Source organism: Sycon ciliatum, chromosome 3, assembly GCF_964019385.1.
Source record: "Sycon ciliatum chromosome 3, ocSycCili1.1, whole genome shotgun sequence".
Lineage (NCBI taxonomy): Eukaryota > Metazoa > Porifera > Calcarea > Leucosolenida > Sycettidae > Sycon > Sycon ciliatum.
In genome coordinates this window covers 13,681,610-13,701,694 of record NC_088645.1, presented here as the reverse complement: position 1 = coordinate 13,701,694, position 20,085 = coordinate 13,681,610, and the positions used below count along the sequence as shown (strand labels likewise).

The 20,085-nt window shown below is 47.2% G+C and overlaps 1 protein-coding gene across 1 annotated transcript; it reads left to right on the top strand.

The window, feature by feature from the left end:
* Positions 1-8,866: 8,866 nt before the first annotated feature.
* LOC135811488 (endonuclease V-like) lies at positions 8,867-14,387 on the top strand. Its single transcript, XM_065324726.1, has 4 exons — positions 8,867-9,784; positions 11,413-11,872; positions 12,142-12,931; positions 13,627-14,387. Exons 1-3 carry the CDS (start codon positions 9,732-9,734, stop codon positions 12,919-12,921), a joined length of 1,293 nt encoding a protein of 430 aa, XP_065180798.1. The 5' UTR covers positions 8,867-9,731; the 3' UTR covers positions 12,922-12,931; positions 13,627-14,387.
* The last annotated feature ends 5,698 nt before the right edge of the window (positions 14,388-20,085 follow it).

Below are 20,085 nucleotides of genomic sequence, written 5' to 3'. Positions count from 1 at the left end.
CTTTCCGCGGTTGAGTAAACGCTGTGCTACATGCATGCAGATAGGCTTAGCAGTGACAGTGCGCAACACAATGCGTTAAAGAGTTTGAGTATGTGGTCCAGGCTGGAGCAGAGATCCTTAATCAGGCAAGCTGCTGAGAGGTCATATTCTCACATAAGGGGGTGCAGAGTGCTTAGAGTATTTTGGGCAGGATTGATACAAAAACAGTGCCCAGCAGCACGCGCATGCACACATGGCAGTGTAGCCGGCTCATTGCTGGCCAGTAGGCAGGCCAGCCGGCACACGGAGGTACGTTTTGTACATGTCACTAGCCCAGCGGCCGGCCTTCTGGAGCTGCGAAGCTGAGACGTTCCTTCCGGCCATTGCAGTAGCCCCGCCAATCCTGAGGGAGTGACTGCTAACACCCGGATCTAGGGCTCTCGTCATCCAGTAGTTCACATCTTTGACTGTGAAATATTGCCCACTTCGGAATATGAACAGCGGTGACGTCGTTGGCGTTGCGTGGCGGATAGCGTGGTACTTGTGCATTGCTTGGACAGGGCAGAGCTGGCTGCCGGACCATGGCTGCAAGATGACTTGCCCCCAGTGCCACGTTGGGAGGCTTCGTTATCCCGAGTCGTATGCTGATCTGAGTCCCAGTGAGTGAGACTTGACCCAGGGTCAGAGTGCGGCCATTCGAAGCGGAGCGGGGAGAGGCGGCAGTATCCTCGCTCACTATGAGCAATCCCGCAATGGCTGTCATGAAGGTGGCCCAGAGCATGCACCTGTCCGATTCGCAGTAGTGGGAGCGCTGGATCACGGTCAAGAGCTGCTGCAGGTCTGATTGGGTGATAGCCTGGCGTTGACATTGTGTCGGTGCTGCTTGCTGGCGGTGCTGCCATTGCTGACACTCCGCTCCCTTCAGGGCTGCTGTAACTCTATCGTGCTGAGTTGTGTGTGACGGCCCACCATGGCAGAGGAGGTAATACCTCACGGCGGATACATATACCGATGGTTGCGCTAGATCTGTGACCGGGTACGCAGTGGGTGATGAATGCAAGTAAGTCATTTACCGACGGCCTACTCGGCTGGCATCCCAGTTGTGTACACAGCTTCAGATACGCCCCAGACCCTGGCGGGTATGTGCGGGCAGAACTCGGGGCTACTGAGTCCCCAATTAGGTCGCCGGCCTTTATCAGTAGCGTCTGACGGAGATGATGTGCTCTATTGAAGTAGTCTGTTTGTTGGCGTTGGGCAGCATGATGCGCCCATTGTTCTCCCCATAAAGAGAGCGCAATGGCAATTGGGTAGAGTTCCCGCCAGATAATGCTGCGAAATAGGCCATCCGACTGGTCTGCTGACCATGTGCCATAGAACCGTGCTGTGTTGTAAAGCCCTCCGAAACCGACGCCAGGCGTGTCAGTGAAGAGCTGAAGGCTGGGGGACTTGGACCAACTGATGTCTCTGAATAGGGCAATGCCATTCCATGGGAGCGCCGATTCGAGCAACTAGTATGATAGCTCTGCTCGGGACCGCTAGAGCTGAGCTGGCAAATGACTCCGCATGGAGCAAATGACTCCGCATGGAGCCGGCAAATGACTCCGCATGGAGCCGCCAATGACTCTGAGTAGAGCCACCTAATGCTAAATATAAAGGTATGCATGACAGTTGAGAGCATATATTCTCATGGGTTGTAAGAATACATTCTCGCGCCACATATATACTGGTACACACAGATTATAGACAGCAATAGCGACAACACGCAAATTGAAGGGTAGTTGGCCGCAGCCAGATGTGAACCGAAGCACGAGTGAGGCATGAAAGCAAGCACTGAGAACAGAGTGTGTCTCAAATGGGAAAGATGTGCATGCGGATAACAGAAATAGGCCATGATGCAGAACCACTTGGGACCGTCAGATTAATTTTCCTGGACCGAGCCAGCCGGGAAAAAACCCTCGCGCCGACGGACGCAGTAGTGAGGGAAAAAACCGGGTGTATAACCCCAATGGCGATTTGGCATCATGTAGGCATTGCAAGAACATATTGGCAAGAGATAAAGAACACGCCCGATGCCGTATATGCAACCGAAACATGTTGATCCAGAAATACAACGTCATGTGTGCGCCAGAAACGTGAGTTGAGGTAACGGGTGGGAGGTTGGGAAGGAAAGTGTGTGGGAACAAATGTTCCGCAAGTTGCATGCTCCAGAGTCAGAACAGCAATGACAGTGCAAGAGACACGACTAGCGCATGCGCACGGGTCGGACCAGCTTCCGGGGCTGAAAGATGCATGATCAAGCGATGCCCACCCGATTTATTTGGCATGACACCAAGACATGCCCTCTTGCCCCAGGTGAGCATCCACAACATCAGGGTAGTCAAAAGCTGATCTAAGATTCTTGCTGAGGGTAGAATGCTTAACACCCTTAGGACGTGATGCTGGTCTACCAACAGTTTGTTCAGGTAGTGTGTGCGTTGCATGCCTACAATGATGGACAACACTGCCCACGCTTCGGCCCAGGCCACTGTCTATACTCGACTCTCGCTGTTTCTGCTATGCTGGGGCCAGCACTACTGACCCATCCGAGTCGTTCTCGTGCCTGAAACGTTTGGCTGAGGGTTCAGTGGGCACTGCTGAGGGGCGCAGGAGCCTGAGGAGGAGTGCAAAATCTACGAACTCCCCTCGCAGCACTTTCTCCACCACTCTCGGCCACATGTGCAACACACAGGGGACGGGTGTGGGCACGTGGTGGAGATGCATGTACAGGCACGTCAGAGTCAAGCCTACCTCAGTAGTACCTGCCGAGTTCAGGTCTTGTGCGCAGGCGATATCAGCATCCGGCTCGCCAGAGTCGTCCCCGGGAAATGGCTTCTCGGATGGAGGAGCAGATTAGCTCGCGGATCTCCTGGTGCTGCTGTTTGAAAACGACTCATGATAGGCTAGCTAGAAAATTCGCACAACACTGCTGATATTGCAAGCCAAGGTGCTCAAACAAATTTGTTTGCATAGAAAGGTCTCGCTGCTGTTCTCTGCCAGCAAGGCTGCGAGTCCCACGCTGGCGCATAGGCCATTTTCCCACGCTTGGGGACGATGTACGATGACAGCCGGCGTTGCGGACTGCCTGCGAGGCGCTGGCCGCGAGTGCTTCTGTGGCATGATAACTTTGGTTTGCCCGTTGCAAACCTACATATACGTGTTGTGGTGATGATGTGCACATTATCCATCTCCACGGTTCTCGATACGGGTAACGGAGGCACTATTGCCGACGACGGCAATTGTGCTAACGATGGCTGTGACCGAGGGTTCTTAGGTGGCCGTCGTCGTCGGCAATAGTGCCTCCGTTACCCGTATCGAGAACCGTGGAGATGGATAATGTGCACATCGTCACCACAACACAATGCACGACAACAGCACAGGAGATTACGCCACAAGAACATCTGGCTCAAGACCAAAGTGGACGCTGCGATGAGGTGATGCCCCCATCGCCGTCGTTGCCGTTGCCTCCCCCGGAACCGCCACCTGCACCTGTCATCAGCGGTGCTGGGGCTTGGTCTGTGGGGTCGGTGGCACAGGTGAATATGGAAGAGGCAAGCACTGAACATGAACAAGGAGAAAGAAAGCTGAAGGGAACGGAATTCAACAGAGAAAACAACACGATCAACATTCAAAGACCTAGACGTTCAACGGCTAATTATTCAATGAATTATTACAGTACTGGATGTCAAGCACCGGCGAAGACACTGGGAACAGAAGATTTAACAACAACAGGAACAACAACAATGACAAAAACAACAATAGTAACAAATTACCATCAAGATCAAAGGAGGAGTCAACGAACAGAGGTTAAGCAACATGAAGCGAGCCTGGGACCGATCGGTGTGGATGAGGAGAATGACACGGGGGACGACACTGAGGACGAGTTGGAAGATGAGACGGAGGACGAGGTTGCGGTTGGTGGAGACAAGGAATCGGATGGTGATTGTGATCGTAAGAAGTCTACCGTTTTTCTTCATCTGTTGTCTCACCCTAAGTGTCTGCAGGTGTATGATGATTTTAGTTTTTCTGTTCTTTGTCGTGCACGGTACGCTAGTCAGTTGAAAGTACTTGAGGCTGTTTGTATTCGTTTGCATAAGCCTGATCTTTGTAAGCAGAAGAAACATGTAGTCGCGTTAAGATTGTTTTCGTAGGTGCACAGCATGATTGTTTGTCTCAATACACAGTTCTAGCGTTGTAATTAGTTCCTCACCCCTGTTGCACTTAGCTCTCACTTCACTTCTATTGTCTCACCTTCCCTCATTCTATTTAAGCACTTTGTTTTGTTCTCGTAACACATTATTGAATGTGAAAAGAATTCGGGTGGACACACCCATTCCCATAGCGCTGCACATCACATCCGAACCAGTTCCGTTATTTTTACAACGTTTCGGCACTTGGCCATCGTCAGGTAATAGCAATGAATACCGTGGAAGCCACACAAGAGCAGTATATACGCAGAGTGTAGCGCCAAAAAAGATGCGAATTATGTCACCTAGTGTGAAGAAGGGGGGGGGACAGACAGAGAGAAAAGGCGCAACTAGCACATCACGGAGGAGAAGCAACAGAAGGTAGCGCGCATTGTGCTCTGTGAATGGGGTTACGCAGAGTGTAGCGCCAAAAAATAAAAATGATGCGAGTTATGTCACCTCTATACAGAGGGGGGGGGAGAGAGAGAAGGTGCAACTGTGCACATCTCGCATCAAATGCAAACGCAGTTTGCATTTGGCACGTTCAATTGCAGGGGTCAGTGCAATGCGAGTGTATATGAGTGGTATGGGACGGGAAGGGCAGATTGGCTACGCAGCGAACACATCGCTTGTCGAGGACAGTGAGCTGGTGCCGCTGCTGAGCCTTAAGTGCTGAGAAGAACGCGTTTGATCCATTAAGCATGTCAGGAAGTATAAGGGCAGAATAGAAGAGGAGTGACTGGTGTTCAGATAGCGACGGGCGGATGGTTATCAGGGTGGTTAGCTTCTGCGAAGTTTCACGTACTTTGCTGGAGACCTGCGCGTCCCACCGAAGACAGGAATCGAACTGTACTAGTCTGTAGGCCCATAAAGCGAACAGTGGTGGTCTGGGTGAGAGTCGTCCCGTTGCAGTTAACGTTGACTTTCAGGGTAACACGGCATGAACCCTCCAATGGCTAAGACCTGCGTCTTGTCAGGGTATAAAACCAGGCCTTTCCCGTGTAGGTAGTCAGCAAAGTTTGACACAGCAACTGATTAGACTTGATTTAGGGTTGCTACGGATCCGCTTGCGGTGTCGAGAAGGATGTCATCCGCAAACAGCTGGGAGTGTGCTGGGCTGGTGACGCTATGGACGTCCATGGTATACAGTGAAAACAGCAAAGGCAGTATGTAGCTGGTGGTCTGCTGACGACAGATAGGGGTCCATGGCGAAGGTCAAGGTATCTTCCGTGGAGTGTTGTGGCCGGTACGCAAACTGATTGGCGGGCAAAAGTGAATGGGTTTGTAAGAAGTCACACAGGCGTTTGTGGACTATCTTCTCCAAGATCTTCGATGCTATTGGCAGCAAAGATATGGGACGGTAATTGCGAGATGCGTTCTTGTCACTAGACTTAAATAGGGGTCGAACATTTGCAATCTTCGAGGAGAAGGGCACAATGCCAGACGAAGAGGATGCATTAATTAATATGGATAGCGACGGGGCGAGGGCTGCTGGACAATGCTTCAGGATGAATGCCGGAATACTGTCGCCGCCCTCAGCTTTACGAGCATCGAGTATCACGAGGAAGGTGAATACCTCCTCAACACTAGTGGCCTGGAATTCCCGCAAAGGATCCTCAACTGAGGTAAAGTTCAATTCAAGGTGCCAGATCAAATTGAAACCAAGAAGTTCGGCAATTTCTGTCAATGAAATGCCACCAAAGGCAAGCGGCACAAACGTTGAAGCGTCTTCCTCTAGATTGTTTTGCAAAATGACAGTGACAGTGAAATGACTAGCTTTTTGTATAGCCTACTATACAAGTAGGTATTGAATATAATAACACGTCAGAAGCTGGGTGTTTGTGCCCTAGGCACCGGCGGATAATGTCGGCATAATTATTGGCATAATTTGGTGGTTGAAAATTTGGAGCAAAATTTTGCATCCTTTCGGAGGTAGGAGCATAACTACACGATTTTACCACGGTTCTAGTATGTAGGCTATACAATTGTGTACAATGCGCCTGATCAGTGCTGGTGGTCTGCATGGCAAAGCGTTTTGAGGTCATGCAGATAGTGTTTTGAATGAAAAGCAGGGTAGAAATCATGGCAATACATTATTGTATGCTCGAACTCGTCTTCTTCAAAGTTCTTTCTCACACTGGCACAGTACATGTAGGAGAAGATGCGAGTGAATCAGCCTTCATCAGGTATCGCGGGGCGGAAGGGATAGTGACGGGTAGTCCGCAAAACTACGTGAACATTTACCGGTACTCGTACATTACATTTGTACATTATGCATGTTACGAAGTCATGACCAGTCTGGATTTTAGCAGCCATGATATGACGGCAGGCTACGGATATTGGTCTTTTTTTGGTCATGATGGAATGAGAAGTGGAGCTACGGGCGAGATGAGCTGATTATTCGCAGGGTGAGGCCCAGGGTGACATCGGTTGGACGAGCATGATGATTACGAAGACAGTTGAACATGATAATTTTCAAAGGTAACTCAAACTAATTTGGCAATGAAATAATATTTTTACTGAAGTACAAAAGAAATCAAGTAATGAATAGAGGAAGTATTGTTTTCTCTTTTCCATGTTGACCTCTTAGGCTCTTACATGCATGGATACCTTGGTATGAGGATACTCATGTACATGTTATTTGTTGTACTTATGGCCACTTGCAACTTGCAAGTACGAATAAAGGCACAATTTCCTGAACTTTGAGGCTCCTTAAGTACAACAAAGTGAATGCACATGTATATCCCCGGGTGCTAAAGCATAATATGAGGATTTTACGACCATAATGCGAGAATCTATGAAAGCAAAAATCCTTGATTTCGCGAGAATAATCCGCCGGAGCCTATTGTGCACAGGTGTAGTTCTAGTAGTAGCAGAAGTGGGTTGCCCATATACATAAAAAAACAACGGGGTGTTGACGTCAGATCAAGGGGGCCTAGTAGAACGCATAACATCCTTCTGCGAACCCATCGAAATCCGAGATTGATTTTACGCAATATTTCGCGTTTGGAAACATTTGTCCGCGGGTACCGGGCGCGGGCTGAAAAAAAGTCGTCTTCAAAAGGTTCTTTTGCGAGAATCCGCGATATGCGCATTGGAACAAAATGGCGTCACGATTTATTGAAAGTGGTATAGTTGGTACGAGGGTTCAAAACCATTAATTTCGAACTCCAAAGTGTTCGTCTTCTTTTTGACATGCTCACAACAGCTCGCAACAAACAAAAGCTAAGGACGATTGAAAGAGAGCATGCCAAAAAGATGATGAAGGCTATACATGTAGTTCAAATGGTTTTGACCACCCGTACTGTACAGACAACTATGCCACTTTCAATAAATCGTGACGCCATTGGGTTTTAACACCTATGTGGCAGATTCTCGCAAAATAAACTTTTGAAGGCGTCTTTTTTCTCGCAAAAAAACCTTCTCCAGGTCACGCACGACCGCCCTGCGGCCCGCGCCCGGTACACGCGGGATTAAATGTTTTTCAATCGTGAAATTTTGCCCGAAATACCCAGATTTCGATGAGGGCGTAGAAGTACAATCATGTACTTACATGACTGTAGTCGTTGTTGATTTGACAGCATGCATGAAACAAGTTCTAAGGCGGAGAACACCGTCTTCGGAAACAGTGACCTTACGACAACCATCTAACACCATGACTGTACTTATAGTACTAAGCTCCCTTAATTAATCTGACGTGAATACCCCGTTGTTTATTGATGTGAATTAAGCTGTCGAAGTGCCTACGTCACGCTGCCTGAAAACTCGTAGTTACACGTGGTTACAATAGTATTATTACAAGGCCAAGTGGTGACAAACAAAAGTCGCGTTACCTGCGATTGTGGTGTTTCCCGTGGTAACAGCATCACTTTGACTGGGGCGCTCTGGTGCAAGATCGCGATTTCAAATTTTGTTATACTTCAAGAAGTTTCGACTTCGGTCTAAAGCCATCTTGCAGTGTTTTCTTGCTGAGTGTTTACCAGCACTTGAGAGATACGAGTTTTGATTTTCGCTTGCCGCTGGACAAGGAAACGAGCCCCGAGTTGGTTGGTCTCAGAACTAAAAGAAATCAGCAATCGTTGCGATGGAAATAACGGAGACCGTGACCCATCATTGTTTCTTGGCCGGCTACTACATTTACATGTAAATGTACATTTAAAGCCGAACGACAGTACAGGCACAGCAGTGGCCAAGCAAAAAAATCAGCTACGCTTCTCCTTCTCTATAAAGCGAAAACTACAAGCTCGGCTACAAGTAGCAGTTTAATTTATTGTTTGAAATAAAATTTATAATCTTGCTCGCGCGCTCCTCAGCAGCAGTCAAAATGATGCTGTAGCTGTGTTCACTGCATGCTGCTGGCACTAGAACGTACTAGAAACACGTCAAGCGCAGGTACTAGGTGACTCGACTTTCGTTTGTCATCACTTGGCACTTGGCGGGCCAAGTAACTACGCATTGTCAAGAAGCTGTGACGTCAAACTTCAAAGGCCTATGGGGAACCCACTTATAGTTATACTTGTTATACAGCACGCGGCTACCACGCGTTGGTACATCTAATACCGGTACCGAGCACCTTACGAAAAAACAAGAGTAGCTGTGACGTCACTCTCTTTATTCTCGTGAGATGTGTACTTGTTTTGCAGTTGGTTTGGTTTATTTGAATTCGCACAGTAACCGTGTACTTCAGCTATTCTCTCCTCCCTCTTCTGAATTTGACTCCCCGCTGGCCTCCTCTCCTCCCATCCCCTTACATTGTATTGGGCCTCCGCAGCTTAACCCCCCCCCCCCCACGACCACCACCCCACGCACACACAACATTGTCACATAGCACAACTCAACCATTCGCTACCCTGTTATTGAGCACTCCTGCTCGTTTGGTCTCGCGAATCCAAATAAAATTAATCACGTCAAACTTGAACGGCCTGTGGGGAACCCACTTATACTAGCAGCTATTTAATCCTCGTACTCACTCAAGTACTACTGTAGCGGACATGGAAATCCAGTCGATTGACCGGGCCGGGCCAGCGGCGCGGGCTCAGCGCATAGAGAACACTGCGTGCAGTGAACATAACTCCGATGCTAGTCATGCACGCTGCATGCAGCGCGCTAGCGCGCTTGCATGCGTGTACCGCGTAATCCAGGGCTGCATAGCCAGCGCTCTGGGACCGCTAGACGTGCGACCATATGTCCACGACAGTAGTAGTAGGGTATAAAAAGCTAGTCATTTCACTGTCACTGTCGTTTTGCAAGACATTCTAGACGAAGACGCTTCGAGTTTTGTGTCTCGTGGCTCTGGTGGCATGTCATTGAGGTTGCCTGATCTGGTTCAATTTTTGTTTCGTCCATCTGAAGCAAACGTTATCAAAATCCTCAGTGGTAGTATTCAGACGTTTTCGGGTTCTGCGGTTCTCAGCAGAGTCTCTAGAACTGTGAGAACTCCTGCTCGTCAGTTCTCTAGAACTGTGAGCGATCTTACTGGTGGGCTCAACTGAACCGTGCACAACTCCTCTCTCAGCTGAAGTTTTAAACATGGCGGGAAAGGAGCCTCGTGTTTCTGGCAAACAGATGGAGCAGTGGTCAAGGTACGTTTATGCATAAGTATGATCACTTGTTCTACAGAAAACCAAATCTCTGCTACAGTCATGTAGTTATAGGAGTCAGGCTTTGTATGAAAGGAAGCTTGCAAGGTGAAATTAGATTGGCAATGATCTTACCTGATTTGAATTTCCTAATTTCCTATTTTCTATCCATTTACTATTCATCCAATCTATTTTACAAGTAATTTTACATCCCAAATCAAATAGGCAAGTATGCACATAGCCAGCAATCGCAGGTTATCACCTAGACATAATAATAATCTGCATAACGGTAAATGTAACTTAGTTTAGAATGGAACTTTTGCTCAGCGTCACCCTTTTAACCAGGCCGTAACGGGGTCGGCCAAAGGAATCCTAGAGAAAGAGAATCCTCCTCTCCACTGCTCAACCAGGATGCCGACATAGGTCCGAAAATAGACAACTAAAGGGTACGCAAGAAAACTTTACGGCCAAGGCTGCGCAGACTTCGGCCTACTAGTATAAATTCATTCAAAATTTACGAGGAGCACACAAAAAACCTCCATTGAAACCTAGGCAACCTGCGCAACTGGAAAGAAGAAACACTGGTGGTAGGAATTCACACCGGCGCAGTGAACCAGTTCCAGTCTTCTATATCGAAGTTTACCGCGCCTAGTGTAATCCAGCGAAAACAACACAGCCTCAACCGAATGTTGCCTTTGTTTCATGAGCGCCAAAGACAGAAGTAATCTGTGCCAGAAGATTGTGCTCTTATGGAGGTACCTAAATATACATACATACATACGGGCATGTGCTTCGCCTGGGTAAGGACACGCCAGCACGATTGAGCATGGAGCAATACTTTCAGGCACCCGAGGGGAGGTACCGTGGGAGGCCGAGGGTGACACTACCAATAAAGCTCCACACCGATCTGTCCCAGTCGAACAATGGGCACCTGCGGAGTGTTGAGGACTTGCGCCGTCTGGAGCGGATTGCTGTGGACCGTCCAGCATGGAACGCGCTGGTGAAGAGTGTTTGTGCACACCCTCGTCACAAGTAGAAACAGCCATGGCACCCTTATAAACTCATAACAACCATTCTATAATAATATTACTATTTGAATCTTTTAATAATTATCTGGCAACTCAACCTCATACGTATAATTATCTGGCCACCCATTGACCATGATGCTACATGAGGAGACAATAGTGATGACATTTTTCCAATGAGACCAATTTTATGACGCTCCATGTTACTGAAGGACTAACTTCGATCATTGGTTTTGTAGAGCCCCATTCTCTAGGAGCTGTCTACATCTGCTTTGTTTCAATGTCCAGCATAAGCGAACGTGTGGATCAAGCATAACTGCTTGGTTGACGCTGCCGCGGGAATGCGTATAATAATAATAATAACATACATACATAAATACAAACATACATACAAACATACTTTAGTACATACATACATACTTGCATACATACATGTACATCGTGATCTTGATCCTGCTGCCAAGTCTCGCTACATACACACATACATACAAGAAACAGACCTAGATACACCCACTCTAATGTTGTAACCCATCCACCCAGTGATACATATGCTGTTTTGTCTACGTTATTTCTTCCATTTGGTTTCTATATGTCTGGTTCACACAGGATTCAGCGGAATATCCGATGTAGTATCATCGAAGAGGATCGATTCGGTCGCCCAGGAGCAACCCTGAGGTCGTCAATTAACATCATTGGTGGACTTGATATTTCGTTCAGCAGCAACGACAACCAGACGGCCGTGGCTGCGCTATCGCTATATAACTACGGTACCATGCAACACATGCATACATTTAAGATTCCCGTCAAAATAACCGTACCATACAAATCCGGCTTTTTGGCGTATCGAGAAGTCGAGCATTATGTCACGTTGCTGGAGAGACTTAAGAAGGAACACCCCCAGTGGAAGCCACAGGTGCTTTTGGTGGATGGCAATGGAAGTTTGCACCACAGAGGCTGTGGCTCAGCCAGCCATCTAGGAGTTGTGGCTGACGTGCCCACCATTGGTGTAGCCAAAAAACTTCTTATTCCAGCGGTTCAAGCCCGAAGTGAGCGACAATTCCGAGAAGTAAGTGAAGACTTCTCTATGTTCTTGCCCTGGAACATTCGTTAGGAATACTCGCATCTACTTCTTTATCTTTGCCGTGATGATGCCCATTTCGCACAGTATTGGCTGTAATTCATTAATATTCCTGTCGTGCAACTGAGCGAAATTTTCGTAGATGGAGGGGATAGCAAGTGAAAAGTACTTAGCTTAGGATTTGGTCCCAGTGATAATCATCTGTCCCTGTTGAAAGTTTAACACTTGCGTGTTTTTGACCCTTTTGGCATCCGCAGGACAATATCAAACACCTTTGCCAAAACAGAGGCACGGCTCCAGTGATTGGAAAGGGCAAGACCGGCATCATTGGAGTAGCCAGCGTCAACAAAGGTGGATCAACACCCGTCTATATTTCAGTGGGCCACAGAGTGTCTCTGAATACTGCAGTTAGAATAGTCCAGCAGTGCTATCGAGGCAATTGTAGAATTCCAGCTCCTATAGACAGTGCTGATCAAGAATCCCGGCAACAGATTGGTGCAAGAACGAGAGATACTCGTCCGCGTGTGAATGCCAAGCCTAGAGATCGCAACAGTTACCACGGACCAGTGCAGCAGGACGACATGGACACGTCTGGCGGCAAGGATTCCACGACTTCCACCACACATGACGTTCAGCAGGAGACTCCGAATACAGCTCCACTGAAGTCACAGCCATCAGATAACGCCCAAGGGACTCCTGGTTTCCCTGCTCGTCTACGTGGCAAAGCAGCTCACACCTCCCCAGACGACGAGGGCTTCACCTCGGCTACTGGAAAACATACATTCAAGCCCAAGCCATCAGCTAACGCCCAAGGGACTCCTGGTTTCCCTGCTCGTCTACGTGGCAAAGCAGCTCACACCTCCTCTGACGACGAGGGCTTCACCTCGGCTACTGGAAAACATACATTCAAACCCAAGGCATCCCCGTCAGTGCAACACATCACCCGATCCACAGGTAACATGGGCTACAGAAGCATCAGCCACCAAGAGGGAGAGGCATTTGGAACGCATTGCAGCTACCCGCAGAGGAAGCGCTAGTGCAATCAAGGTAATTAATGGCTTAAGTTGTGTTTGCACTCTCATTACTCACCATTATGTATCATACAAGTTGCCAACTATACCAACAGGACACCCGTGGAAGCCCTAATGAAATCCCATTTCATCCTAGCTCACAGCCCTCTAATTACTCCCTTTTATCGAACATCCACATAAATCCTAGCATCGCATCAGAGTCTGTCACACGATAAACTGCTGGAACTGTAAAGATAGGCTTCATTAGTTCATGCAGCCTTCGACATAAGATACACCACATCACTACCCCTCTCAAGGAACGCACTAGGAAATCCTGCGCGGTTACGTAGATACATTCTACGTAGATCGAAGTCAGAGCACGTCGAGAAACGCATCTTCTAGCTTGTATATACCGATCTTAAGACGAACCTGTGTCATACATGTACTGGCCTCTAGTGCGTCGCCAACGAAAGTAAGAGCCTGAGGGGGCATACTGGTGTTCGAGGATGTATTGCTTTTCGAAGAAACTCAATTTCCATTGAATGTGTGAATTGTGAACTGTAATGTCTGGCCCAATACAACATGTACATCGTTGATGTTGAAATATTTCGCAGCGTGTATAATAATCACCTGTGGTTCACATGGTGTAGCCTCGTGCTCTCGAGTGTCCCTGGGTATCACTGACCATGCTGGTAATGTTTTCCTTTGGTCATTTTCTATTCTCTGCTTCAGCAAAAACTGGATGCTGCCACCCGGGATTCGTCTTCGAACAGCGACCCTGATGAGGTTCCTGTCGCTATGGGCAAGCGGAAGGCTACCCAAGCAACGCCAACCAGGGATAACCTTGATGATTATGTTCTTCTACACTTTGTCATGTGAGATTGTCAACTGGCTTGCTAGCCTTCCTACTTTGTTGTATCCCATTTATTTTAGCATTCCTGATGTGTGTCCATACCCTGCTTGATGATTTAACTCCAGTTACTTTCATTGGCTACCTTTAATTCCGTAAACTCCACTGATGATAGGGACAGAAGATATATTTCTCGCCGGACGAGAGGAGCGAGTGAGGTTAGAAATGATTTCTCGCGCAACAAAATTATTTTTCTTCCGAATATGGAATCTGGTGTTTTCTCTTTTTGTTGCTGTTCTTTTTGCCTGACTTCTTCAGTCAGTTTTTTATGTCTCACCAGTGTCCCCACCCTCCCACGTTTCATGTCTGCCCGTCTTTTTCCCTTTCTTTCTTGGCTGTAGATATGTTGTGCCAGTTTAATGCTGCCATATTACCACTTGGGGTTATACACCCGGTCTTTTCCCTCATTCGTGCGTTCGTCGGCGCGAGGGTTTTTTCCCGGCTGGCTCGGTCCAGAGAAATTAATCTGACGGTCCCAAGTGGTGCAATGCAATCACTTTTCCTCCTAGGGTCTGTCTCCCTGTTGTTGCTCCTAGTTTCGTCTGCATTCCGGTTCACATCTGGCTACGGCCTACTACCCTCACTCTGTGTGCTCCTGCCTCTGTGGTCTGGGTCCATGTCCTTATGTTGGTGTATGTGGAGCGAGAACATCGGTTCTGGATTATAATATTCCTGTTACACTACTACTAGGATAAACATACATGTCGAACAGGAAACTTACCTGTGGTTGCGTGATGTATGCAGCCTTCATTTTATATACAGCTCTTTTAAAGTTATTAACTCCTCGAGGGTTGTTAAAACCGAAAATGAATAGAAAATATGAAGTTCAAATCAGGTTCCAGATCCGTGACTGTCTCAAGTCGCCTTGTATGCTTTCGTACATGTCTAGTCTTACCCTTACAATTGGTAGAGGTTTGGTTTTCTGTAGAACAAGAGGTCAAACCGACATGTATGCATAACCGTACCTTGACCAGCGCTTTATCTGTTTGCCACAAATATGGCGCTTGTTTGACGCCTTGCTTGAAACTTCGGCTGTTGGAGGAATTTTGCACACCTTAGTTGATCTCACCAGTACAGACTGTATATTGCCGAAATCCATAGTCTATTGCCAGTGAAAAGCACTAATAATTCCAGAGAACAATGTCTTAGAACTCAGCCATCTGAATTCTCCACCGAGCAATAAAACGCGTTACATGTATACATTGTTTGTTTGTTTGAAGTTTTATTTTACATCGCAAACCAAACGGGCATTGATGCCCAATATTATGATGGCGATAGAATAAAAAGTGTGGCTCGATAAAGCTGCACTTGAGAAAATGAGAAAATAGTCAATAGGAAGTATTTGTACCGGTAATTACAAGTCAAAATCGAACGAAGTAACAATCAGAGAGAAATAGCAAGATGAGGTCCTATGCCAGAGGGAGGTGCTATTTGGCCATATTAACCGTAGAAAAACACTTTCAGCGATCCTTTTAACGAGGTTGGACGACGAGTGGACGTGAGTTCCTGTGGCAGGGTGTTCCAAAGCTTCACGGCAGAAACCAATGGTCGGCTGTCGCCAGATGTTCGCCGAGTTAGTGGAACAACGTATTTGCAATTGTCATTGCCACGGGTGTTACTGGGAGGTTGGAGGGCTACTCTAACTTTCAGAAGAGGGCTGATGCTGCTGGTGTGGACTAAGTGCATAAGCAAACGCAGTTTGCATTTGGCACGTTCAATTGCAGGGGTCAGTGCAAGGCGAGTGTATATGAGTGGTATGGGACGGGAAGGGCAGATTGGCTACGCAGCGAACACATCGCTTGTCGAGGACAGTGAGCTGGTGCCGCTGCTGAGCCTTAAGTGCTGAGAAGAACGCGTTTGATCCATTATTGGCATTAAGCATGTCAGGAAGTATAAGGGCAGAATAGAAGAGGAGTGACTGGCGTTCAGATAGCGACAGGCGGATGGTTCTCAGGGTGGTTAGCTTGTGCGAAGTTTTACGTACTATGCTGGAGACCTGCGCGTCCCACCGAAGACAGGAATCGAAAGCGAACAGTGGTGGTCTGGGTGAGAGGCGTCCCGTTGCAGTTAAGGGGGCAGCCTACCCATAAATTTCATATGGCATTCAATTGACCGTTACTTTGGTGTTTCTCAATGGATTTGAATTTTGATCACACACTCCTGCCACTATGCTGGCCCTCAGGACATGATTTACAAGTTCTTGCGCCTCACTGACAGGCTTTCCAGGCCGGAAAAACTCAAATTTCCGGCATAGTGCCACGCTGTGCGAGCCACCCAGGAGCCAAACAAATGCATTTTCAAATTTTCGTGCTCATTCTGTTCGTGCGCGGGACTCAAACCTAGTACAAGTCCAGAAGCAGCCATGGGTGATAGGGTAGGGCCCCTCAACCAGGCCCTGGAATCTGTCACATCGGAACGAGTGTGCGTTCTCTCACACACTCCCACAGACCCAAGTCAATTTTTGAATTTTTTTAGGTTAAGGGTGTGCTACGAGGTCGTAAATTTGATACAACCTCCAGTGCTGGGACCTCCACAGCAAGGAATTTCCACAGCGCTGCACACCAAATCCAGGATGCCCTCAGAAACCGGCAAAGACTTCCACTCACGTTTCACGACTGCCTAGTACTGAATCCTACCTGACTTCTTGACACGATTCAAACTTGCCAAAGTCACTAAATCAACGTCAACTACAATAATCAAGCCTCATTTCTGCAACGTCACGAGGGTGCTGGCAAAAGTCCTGCTGCACGGCGGCGGGCTTCGCCCGCCGCCGTGCAGCCCAATTCGTGGCTCAAAAACCTAATTCTGCACACTTTCACGTGTTTCCATGATACGACAAGTTGCGCACGGTCTGCTCACATTCAAATACAGTGGTGCCAACAAATGACAGCGTGCAACAAAAAATATCTTTCCTTCCAAGGGCACATTTTCGGCCATAACTCTTGAACGGCCGGTCAGATTGGGACACAATTTTCAGAGAATTTGCAGCTATTCATGCTCTTTCAGCTGACGTAGCACTCAATATGAATTTACAAATTCGATTTTTCAGCAAATTTTTCGGTAGTCTGCCACCTTAACGTTGACTTCCAGGGTACCACGGCATGAACCCTCCAATGGCTAAGACCTGCGTCTTGTCAGGGTTTAAAATCTTGCCTTTCCCGTGTAGGTAGTCAGCAAAGTTTGACACAGCAACTGATAAGACTTGATTTAGGGTTGCTACGGATCCGCATGCGGTGTCGAGAAGGATGTCATCCGCAAACAGCTGGGAGTGTGCTGGGCTGGTGACGCTATGGACGTCCATGGTATAAAGTGAAAACAGCAAAGGCAGTATGTAGCTGGTGGTCTGCTGACGACAGATAGCGGTCCATGGCCAAGGTCAGGGTATCTTCCGTGGAGTGTTGTGGCCGGTACGCAAACTGATTGGCGGGCAAAAGTGAATGGGTTTGTAAGAAGTCACACTGGCGTTTGTGGACTATCTTCTCCAAGATCTTCGATGCTAATGGCAGCAAAGATATGGGACGGAAATTGCGAGATGCGTTCTTGTCACTAGACTTAAATAGGGGTCGAACATTTGCAATCTTCGGGGAGAAGGGCACAATGCCAGACGAAAGGGATGCATTAATTAATATGGATAGCGACGGGGCGAGGGCTGCTGGACAATGCTTCAGGAAGAATGCCGGAATACTGTCGCCGCCCTCAGCTTTACGAGCATCGAGTATCACGAGGAAGGTGAATATCGCCTCAACACTAGTGGCCTGGAATTCCCCCAAAGAATCCTCAACTGATGTAAAGTTCAATTCAAGGTGACAAAACAAATTGAAACCAAGTAGTTCGGCAATTTCTGTCAATGAAATGCCACCAAAGGCAAGTGGCACAAAAGTTGAAGCATCTTCCTCTAGATTGCTTTGCAAAATGACAGTGACAGTGAAATGACTAGCTTTTTGTATAGCCTACTCTACAAGTAGGTATTGAATCTAATAACACGTCACAAGCTGGGTGTTTGTGCCATAGGCACCGGCGGATAATGTCGGCATCATTATTGGCATAATTTGGTGGTTGAAAATTTGGAGCAAAATTTTGCATCCTCTCGGAGGTAGGAGCATAACTACACGATTTTACCACGGTTCTAGTATGTAGGCTATACAATTGTGTACAATGCGCCTGATCAGTGCTGGCGGTCTGCATGGCAAAGCGTTTGGAGGTCATGCAGATAGTATTTTGAATGAAGAGCAGGGTAGAAATCATGGCAGTACAATATTGCATGCTCGAACTCGTCTTCGGCAAAGTTCTTTCTCACACTGGCACAGTACATGTAGGAGAAGATGCGAGTGAATCAGCCTTCATCAGGTATCCCGGGGCGGAAGGGATAGTGACGGGTAGTCCGCAAAACTACGTGAACATTTACCGGTACTCGTACATAACATTTGTACATTATGCATGTTACGAAGTCATGACCAGTCTGGATTTAAGCAGCCATGATATGACGGCATGCTACGGATATTGCTCTTGTTCGGTCATGATGGAAGGAGAAGTGGAGCTACGGGCGAGATAAGCTGATTATTCGCAGGGTGAGGCCCAGGGTGACATCGGTTGGACGAGTATGATGATTACGAAGACAGTTGAACATGATAATTTTCAAAGGTAACTCAAACTAATTTGGCAATGAAATAATATTTTTACTGAAGTACAAAAGAAATCAAGTAATGAATAGAGGAAGTATTGTTTTCTCTTTTCCTTGTTGACCGCTTAGGCTCTTACATGCATGGATACCTTGGTATGGGGATACTCATGTACATGTTATTTGTTGTACTTATGGCCACTTGCAACTTGCAAGTACGAAAAAAGGCACAATTTCCTGAACTTTGAGGGTCCTTAAGTACAACAAAGTGAATGCACATGTATATCCCCGGGTGCTTAAGCATAATATGAGGATTTTACGACCATAATGCGAGAATCCATGAAAGCAAAATTCCTTGATTTCGCGAGAATAATCCGCCGGAGCCTATTGTGCACAGCTGTAGTTCTAGTAGTAGCAGAAGTGGGTTGCCCATATACATCAATAAACAACGGGGTGTTGACGTCAGATCAATGGGGCCTAGTAGAACGCACAATGTCCTTCTGCGAACCCATCGAAATCCGAGATTGATTTTACGCAATATTTCGCTTTTAGAAACATTTGTCCGCGGGTACCGGGCGCGGGCTGAGAAAAAGTCGTCTTCAAAAGGTTCTTTTGCGAGAATCCGCGATATGCGCATTGAAACTAAATGGCGTCACGATTTATTGAAAGTGGTATAGTTGGTACGAGGGTTCAAAACCATTAATTTTGAACTCCAAAGTGTTCGTCTTCTTTTTGACATGCTCACAACAGCTCGCAACAAACAAAAGCTAAGGACGATGGAAAGAGAGCATGCCAAAAAGAAGATGAAGGCTATACATGTAGTTCAAATGGTTTTGAACACCCGTACTGTACAACCAACTATGCCACTTTCAATAAATCATGACGCCATTGGGTTTTAACACGCATGTGGCAGATTCTCGCAAAATAAACTTTTGAAGACGTCTTTTTTCTCGCAAAAAAACCTTCTCCAGGTCACGCACGACCGCCCCGCGGCCCGCGCCCGGTACACGCGGGATTTAATGTTTTTCAATCGTGAAATTTTGCCCGAAATACCCAGATTTCGATGAGGGCGCGGAAGTACAATCATGTACTTACATGACTGTAGTCGTTGTTGATTTGACAGCATGCATGAAACAAGTTCTAAGGCGGAGAACACCGTCTTCGGAAACAGTGACCTTACAACAACCATCTAACACCATGACTGTACTAATAGTACTAAGCTCCCTTAATTAATCTGACGTGAATACCCCGTTGTTTATTGATTTGAATTAAGCTGTGTAAGTGCCTACGTCACGCTGCCTGAAAACTCGTAGTTACACGTGGTTACAATAGTATTATTACAAGGCCAAGTGGTGACAAACAAAAGTCGCGTTACCTGCGATTGTGGTGTTTCCCGTGGTAACAGCATCACTTTGACTGGGGCGCTCTGGTGCAAGATCGCGATTTCAAATTTTGTTATACTTCAAGTTCAAGAAGTTTCGCCTTCGGTCTAAAGCCATCTTGCAGTGTTTTCTTGCTGAGTGTTTACCAGCACTTGAGAGATACGAGTTTTGATTTTCGCTTGCCGCTGGACAAGGAAACGAGCCCCGAGTTGGTTGGTCTCAGAGCTAAAAGAAATCAGCAATCGTTGCGATGGAAATAACGGAGACCGTGACCCATCATT

Coding starts and splice junctions, on each gene's coding strand:
- LOC135811488 (XM_065324726.1), top strand. CDS start 9,732: ATGGCGGGAAAGGAGCCTCGTGTTTCTGGCAAACAGATGGAGCAGTGG. Junction 9,785..11,412: donor CAGATGGAGCAGTGGTCAAG/GTACGTTTATGC, acceptor TGGTTCACACAG/GATTCAGCGGAATATCCGAT. Junction 11,873..12,141: donor GTGAGCGACAATTCCGAGAA/GTAAGTGAAGAC, acceptor TGGCATCCGCAG/GACAATATCAAACACCTTTG.